General features: G+C 40.5%; 1 protein-coding gene across 1 annotated transcript; it reads left to right on the forward strand.

Annotated features, from left to right (window-relative positions):
- The first annotated feature begins 3,742 nt into the window (after nucleotides 1–3,742).
- Nucleotides 3,743–7,172, forward strand: LOC138211740 (E3 ubiquitin-protein ligase TRIM21-like). Its single transcript, XM_069171845.1, has 2 exons — nucleotides 3,743–3,814; nucleotides 3,956–7,172. Exon 2 carries the CDS (start codon nucleotides 3,958–3,960, stop codon nucleotides 5,599–5,601), a length of 1,644 nt encoding a protein of 547 aa, XP_069027946.1. The 5' UTR covers nucleotides 3,743–3,814; nucleotides 3,956–3,957; the 3' UTR covers nucleotides 5,602–7,172.
- The last annotated feature ends 1,123 nt before the right edge of the window (nucleotides 7,173–8,295 follow it).

Consider the following 8,295-nt stretch of genomic DNA (forward strand, 5'->3'; position numbering starts at 1 on the left):
AATCATTCAGTTCTTGTCAAATTCTCAGTCATGGACACAGAGTCCGGCAAATGGCAAAATGAATAATTCAACAGCTGGAGCAGCCTATCAGAGAGACTAACTCCTGGTGTTTGGAGGCTATCTCAGATAATGTTGTAAATCCAGCAGTGGCCACATGCTTAATGAATTAAAGTGTAGATAAAATAGCTTCACAGCCTTTACATTTGGAAAAAGCTTTCTGATTCTTTAAGTCTCCAGGCACCACTCAGGGTTCAAGAAAATGTCCAGTCTGATTTCAGTCAAGGAGAGTAGTCTCGATACAATTCACAAACACATTCAGCTCTCAAAGAGGTTTGACATATTAACAACATCCCCCAGACGATTCTCTAGCAGCAAGCTGATCTTCTGGTGTCACTCTGGTGGGAATTCAGTTTTCATTTTCTGTTTTGGTTTCAATATGTCACTGAAAAAAAAAATTCTAAAAAAAATTCTAAACTTCTTATGTCCCACATTTCTTCATTCCTCCTCATATAACTTTACAGACCCTACAATCTTCCTCCACACTGACAACTTACTCGACAAGATTAGAAATGTTCTGGGAAGCGAAAAGATGTGATGTTACAGTTGGAGAAATTAAAGGCATGAATTGCCTCAAACAAAGATGCATTTTGAATTGACTTGCAACTCAGGTTCAGTGTTCCTACTTTTGATAGTAGTAAAGTAGTATCTCCGCTCCCTCTTTCCAAAGCTAAAAGCAGTGCTTTTAACAAGAGCCGAAAGAAAACTGCTTTTAATCCATGAACACCCTGACAAAGATGGAGTCATCCTCGCAAGCTTTTGAGTGTTTCAAAGGCATCCTATCAAGGAGGGAAATCTAAAACTAGAGTGTCTGGGAACAAAAGCACTGGAGGGAGAGGACTCTCATTTGGCTTCCTATGGCAGCCATGTTCCCCAGGCTGATGGATGAAGGGAGAAACTCATCTCATGAGTAATTATTTATCTTCCCTCCAGAACTGTTGTGTCTGAGGGTTGGAAATAATACAACCCTTTGCTCTGACCAAGTAGTAAACAAAGTAGAATGATGGAGGTGACTGAGTCTCCTCTTTCTCCATCACAACAGCGTACAGCACGGCTGCAGTATATACACCCCACAGACAAAATCTGGCAGGTTTCATTTCACCCTTCCTGCGGTTGTGTGGGTTACTCTGTTTGATTAAGAACAGTACAAGTCTATGTGGATTTAAAATGAATTTCTGACAACTTCCTTACCTTCATTCACACCTTTTCCATCAATGGTATCAAATCCAAAATACTGTCAAGATGATCCATTCAGCAGACGCCGCTCACTACCGTCTTCTGTTTTGTGTCACCAATTTGAACAACAATAGCAGAATTCAGAGAGGATAATGGGGCACCTGCTCCTCACTATGGTTGCGTTAGCTGTCCGCCATAATGCAATAGATCAGAGTGGCAGTGTGGTTTATGAGCACTAATACACTGTGAATTTTGAATTCAAACAGATCATAATTAATTATCTCCCCATTTAAATGCTTGTCTTGAGAACAAGCCCCATTGAGCTTTAACTCAACAGATATTTCGGTATGTCATAGGAGGGACGACACGGGTGTAATTGATAACAGTAAAAACGACTGAGTTTCAGGGTCCTGGTGAATCGCATGCTGCCTCCGTCATGGTTTACTGGGACAATTTATGGACCTAAGCCATTGTTAATGAAATTTGGCTCACCGGTGCTTTTCCTGCTATGACAAAATGTGCTGGTATAAAAGAAGGTCTATTTCCATCTCTGAAACACATTATCAAGTACTACTCATCATGAAGAGCTTGTATAAAAGCTCAAGGATAAGCAAGGACAGGGCTCTTTGCAGGCTGGTCAAGTTCTTGGAAACCCAATTCTTTATGGTCTTTGCTGTGTTAACAGGAGCGTTGTCCCGGGGCGTCTGTGGCTCAGATGGTGGAGCGGGTTGTTCTCTAATTGAAGGGTTAGCGGTCCAATCCCTGCCTCCTCCTGCCCACATGCCAGTGACATGACATTGAGCCCCAGGTAGCTCCTGATAGCGGGTGACCAACTTGCACGGCAGCTCTGTTGCCTTTGGCGTAAACTTTTGGCCAACCATCTTATAATACTGCTAATGATATCATGTCGTTTTGATGATTGCAATGCCTGTAGTCCACCACCTAGTCCATATTACAGTTCTCCTGTTGGGCTGTAGAGACCAGGCTTCACTCTGGATTTACACTCAGCTTAAACCTGAGCAGACACCAAACAGTAAGGGTTCAAATTCAAATAAAGGGAGGTCTGTGTCCTCTGGCACTTTGAGCTCCTCTAATCTGTTATTCATGTATTCAAGGTTAGAGCCCGATGAGTTGGAGAATAGGGATGAAGGGGGGAGAGAAAGCTGGATGGAGGGAGTGAGAAGAAAAGAGATGGGGAGGAGAAAAGCCCAGACTCCCTCTCATCCCTCGATGAACCTATCATCGGATCATGCAGACGAGAAGAAAGGCTTCGGTCCTGGAACTCCACACAGACAAGGATCAAAGGGAATCCCCATCTGATCCGAATGTCATTTGAATGTTTTATGGTCGCCAGGGCACTGAGGTGAGGCTTGAATAAGACGTGGCTAAAGAAAGTTTCGATAAGAACAGGTTGATCACCTTTAGATGAAAATATCAAAATAGGCTTTTTTTTTCCCCTCAGAAAATAAACTGTACATATGTATATATATATATATATGCACACAATTCAATGTTCTGAACAAATGCAAATTGTGAGGTTGTATAAGTGTACTTTTAAAGTCCTATCCCCTGTACATTCTGTTTTGTCATCATAACTCACTAAACTCATAATCAGCTGCTGAGGCTGCACCATGTACTCAAATTTACACAGCAAAGTCTACGGCAAACACATAACTGCTCAATACAGGAGCACTGAGATGGTGAGATGTGAAGCATATGGCATACACCCACATACACATACCTAAATACTCACATAGCCAGTGTAGCTGACATACCAAACAGGATGAAGGCTAATTAATTGGTGTCACTGAAAGGTTAAGCACAATGTATCTCAACATTGTTCTGTTATTTTTTCTATTTATTGGCTATCAGCCTATTTTGCTATGCTAACACCTACATTTCTGTAAAGGCACCTTTTGTGCATAAGCCTGCATGCAGCACCAGAAATACGCTGAATCATACATGAAGCAGCAAATGCACAGAAACCTAGATGCAAACGGAGATTATTTAAGCTCTGACAAAGCCCTTCAAAGACGCAGGGAAGCTATTGTGTTTCAAAGCCTTTTTTTTTTTTTTTTTTTTTTCCCTCAGAGCGATCGCACGACAAGCGTGTTTACAGTTTATTATGCAGGAGCTGAGGGGGCTGGAGTGTAATGCTAATGCACACATACACAGTACATGCTTACAAAGTTGTTTTGAATTTGGCATGGTGCGCTGTCATCAAACCTTCATTTCACTGGTGCATGTAATACTGTACATGAAAGGGATGTCGGATAGACCAGCAAGCAAAGAATAACATGAATAACATGCTCACCTAAAGGAAACCACTGCGTATGCAAACCTTTTAAGTCAAGATTTGAGACACAGCTTATGTTTCTCACTCAGCTCAAATGCATCTGGAAGAAAACAAGCTCTAGATGCTGGTTATCAGAGAAGTGAGCCTCTAATGGGTTAACTGTTTCCAGTCAGATGAGGAAGTGGGAGGGGTTCTGATTTCTGGAAAGAGAAACCAAAAGGCAGACACGAGATACGTTTTTAACTTCGCAGCTTTGAAAGTTTGAGTGAGACCTTCAAACAGCAGGTAAAGTTGCATTTGGTTAAAGTTTGCAGTCTTGTCTTCTTGTAAACTAGTTTATTTCTGTAATTGCAAACCGACAACTTAAAACTAGACTGACTTCAGGGTGCGCTAACGTTTTTCATGATCTCTCCTTATATATTCTAGACATGGCGTCAGCCAGAAGTTTAATGCAAGAGGAGAATTTTCTTTGTTCCATCTGCCTCCAAGTGTTCACTAAACCTGTTACAATCCCCTGTGGACACAACTTCTGCCTGCACTGTATCACAAACTACTGGGACACTCTTAATGATTTTGTCCAATGTCCACTGTGCAAAGAGCAGTTTCACCTCAAACCAACTCTCCGGGTTAATATTTTAATTGCTGAGATGGCAGTAAATTTCAATAAATCTTCAGAAGAGAAGTCATCTAGCCCCCCCAAGCAGGCAGGAAATGGAAATGTGCTCTGCGATCACTGCACAGGCGCAAAGCTCACAGCCGTGAAATCCTGCTTAGTTTGTTTTATGTCCTACTGTCAAACACATCTGGAGCCTCATCAGAGAATTTCAGCCATGAAGAAACACAAGCTGATCAATCCCGCTGAAAATCTGGAGAGCAGAATGTGCAAAAATCATGATGAACCTTTGGAGCTGTTTTGCCAGGTGGATCAAATGTTTCTATGCGCCTCCTGTAAAACCAAGGACCATAAAACACACAAGATAGTGGCTCTGGAGGAGGAGGCTCAAATGAGGAAAACCCAGCTGGGATTAGAAAAGCAAAGCACGGATCAGATGATTCTGGCACGTCAACAGAAAATACTCAAGATTCAACACTCACTGGAGGCGAGCAGAAATAATGCAGAAAAGGCACTGAAATGCAGCAGCCATATGATGACTGCTGTGATGGCCTACATTAAGAGAAGCATAGATGAGCTGACTCAAGTAATTGAGACAAAGCAGAAAAAAAATGAAACCGATGCAAAAGGCTTCACCGATGAGCTGCAGGTAGAAATCAGGCAAATACAGCAGAAACACCTGCAGCTTAATCAGATTTCACTCACCAGAGACCCTCTCACATTTCTCGAGAATTTGCTTCCTCTTGAAATTGCCTCACCCAAAGTCAAGGACTGGTCTGATGTAACTCTTAAAAGTGACGTGTTTCCAGTACAGGCAGCCATAGTCAAGCTGGAGACAACAGTGAGAAGAGAAATAAGCATGCTGTGTGACCCCGACTTTAAAGAAAAGCAGCGACATGCAACGGATGTTACACTTGATCCTGACACGGCAAACTCCAGTCTCTATGTTTCTGAAGATGGGAAGCAAGTCGCACACACAAACCGAAAAACGGGTGTCCCGAACAAACCAGAGAGGTTTGATCATGTCCTCAATGTCTTGGCAAAGAAAGGTTTCCTCACAGGAAAACTTTACTACGAGGTCGAGATAAAGGACAAAACTCAGTGGGATGTAGGAATCGCAAACGAGTCCATCAACAGGAAGGGGGACCTAAGACTGAGCCCGAAGAACGGATACTGGACCATTTGTCTGAGAAAAGGGAATGAGTTCACAGCCAACACAAACCCTGCCATAAATCTGTACGTGGGGGAGATGCCTCAAAAGGTCGGGGTGTTTGCTGATTACGATGAGGGTCTGATTTCCTTTTATGATGTGGATGCCAGAGCGAGCATCTTCTCCTTCACTGATTGTAAGTTCACAGAGCAGCTCTTCCCGTTCTTCAGCCCCGGTGCGAATGACGGAGGTAAAAATTCAGCCCCCTTGATCATCACTCCTGTCAAAGTCAGCGCATCCGTTTTTTGAGAGACATGGGGAGGGGGACTTGGCGAGAGATGACAAAAGCAGAACCGTAAAATATGTTTTGTCAGCGGTCTGTCATTCTGTTTATCCCATCCATCAGCGTCAGTGCTGTTTGTCACAACGCAGACAATTGGAGATCTCCAACAGAGTCCCCATCCAGCCCCGATAACGTTCACACACACACACACACACACACACACACACACACACACACACACACACACACACACACACGCCATTAAATCTGATATGTAAAAGCTGCTCTTCGCTGCCGATGTGAAGCCACAGCTACCGTTTTGTGTTGTTTGGAGGAACACCACATTTGAGGACTGTTTACTTATGACATGATGGATGGGCTTGACTCTTATAGCCGGTTTAAACGACTATAGCTATAGTATAGTCTACAGCTATAGGAAATACTCTCTGGTGTAATGAATTAACGACAGCGCACAAAATCTAATACAAATTTGTTTTATTTTTGTTGATTTTAGTTTTTCAGTTAAAAGGGAAGTTCATGAATGGATATACTACAAAATTGGAGCCAGCACATACTGCCAAGTCCTCTGATTAAAATTAGCCAAACCTGCAAGGAGCAGGCTTCCCATGTTCAAATACAGAATATGTTCCTGATTATAGCGACTCGAACAATCATGGTATGAGCACAGGCAATTAAGGTATTTTAGTTTTTTCCTTTGTTTCCTTTTTTAGCGTTTAGTCTCATTTTATTGCAATGATGCTTAAGTGTTTTTGATGATCAACAGAAAATAATCTACTACAAGTGTTTTTATGTTAACTATGACTCTAAGTGTTGCAAGTAACTATTGAAGACGCTAGTTGGAGCGCTGAGAAACTGAAAGGCTGCATTTTCTCTTTTTTTCTGATATTTTATTGTACTTTAATAATTTGTTAATGAAAATCTATTTCTGGTTTGGATTCAAGGTATCTGATTATCCGAGTCCTTTGACCAATTGCCCAAACCGATATATTCACACAGAATTGCAGAGAAGCTCAAGTATCTCCTGTAATGTATTATTATGCCTACAATAATCGTGATGGTCCGCTCGCAGATGCAGGTATAAAACACAATACTTTTCAAAAATAAATACGGTCACTGGGCAGAAAAAAGTACTTTGGTTAAATAAAATATGCCATATTCATCTTTATGTTACATTTACTTTTATACAACCTGTAAGTTTCATCCTACTTAAACAGGCTTGGCTTGCTCCCCCTGAAACATCTTTGCAAATGGCACACTTCACAATCTGTTTGGGAAAGTGCGAAGGTTATTTAACCTGCACGCACACCCTCAAACTGGAGACACAGCCCAGGCATTTAGTCAAGTAAAGCATCTAACAGTTAGGTGTAATTAAAGGGTAATTTTCACCGGCCTCTCATACAAGCAGAAATTTTCATTTCAGGCCGAAGCCAATACCAATGACTTGCAAATACTATCCCTGCATCCCTAGTTTCTGGACTGTGAACTGTGCCGTGTGTGTAGGATTGGCTGAAAAATGTCTGATGTCTTCAGTCTGATGTTTGACTGAAAGTCAAAGAGGAAAAAAAATAAAATAAAGTTGCAAAAAACAAACAAAATGAAGTTATATTCATCTATTTGTCAAAATGTTTCTGTCTGTACACGCACTCAAAAAACATTCACAACAAACTAAGAATTCCTGCCAACAGATACTGAAGTCAATGAATACTGAATTACGTCAATATGCAATCAAAGTACAACTGTCACTTTGTGGAAAATAAACACAAATTAGAGACTCTCTTGACAACCTGAGACGCCACTTAACAGTTTTGTAGCCCCCGCTCACAAAATAATGCATCAAGTTTCTCCCCAGGTGCAATTTGAACAGAAATAATGTTAATTCTGCTTTTCACAAACAGCGGAATTAGATTCCAATGATGTGACAGATAATTGCATGTGTTTATAATGAAAACAGATTATTCACAAAATGGGGAAAAGAAATACGGAGATGCTGCATGAATAGAAAGCTTGGATTAATGTCATGATAACATGGCTTTGTTTTTCTGCTGATGGTCATTATTTAGATCTTGTAATTAAGAAAATGTAGCATTACAATTATGGTGAAAAAAAAATACTAATACAAGTAATCAAAAGTGTGAATACAAACAACAGAAAAATGCACGTAAAGGATAGTAAAGTAGTAGTGCAAAAGATCAGTTTCTCTCACTATTAACTACATTATGATATAGTGGTTTAATATATGACAATGGATCATGTTTTACCAACTGATCACGTTTTATATTTAAGGTATAAAATACCTGTGAAAAAAAGATGTAGCATAAAATTCAATAATCAAAACAATTACCACTTTTTTTTTTTTACTTCACAACAGAGCTTGAGTAAATGTACTTTGTTGTATTACTGCACTATTCATGGTCATGGGGGTTTACTTCTTAGTATTTATTAAATCTGTAAGAGTGGAAGTTAGTGAATCTTCAAGGAAATACACATTTTTAGATCCAATTTTGATATTTGTATGCAATTGTTAAGAACTCCGAAATGATATAATTTTTACAAAAATGCCCACAAAACCACAAAAAAGCAAAAGCCAGTTGTATTTAATTACATATTTCCAAAACATTGAGCAGTTCAGGTCAGCTTGACTCACAAACATGTCTCACTGCGACTCGTACAAAGGTTAATGTTCCTCAGACTGCATCAAG

Source organism: Embiotoca jacksoni, unplaced genomic scaffold, assembly GCF_022577435.1.
Source record: "Embiotoca jacksoni isolate LCO1_2020_lvr unplaced genomic scaffold, fEmbJac1.0.p SCAF_5, whole genome shotgun sequence".
NCBI lineage: Eukaryota > Metazoa > Chordata > Actinopteri > Embiotocidae > Embiotoca > Embiotoca jacksoni.

Coding starts and splice junctions, on each gene's coding strand:
- LOC138211740 (XM_069171845.1), top strand. CDS start 3,958: ATGGCGTCAGCCAGAAGTTTAATGCAAGAGGAGAATTTTCTTTGTTCC.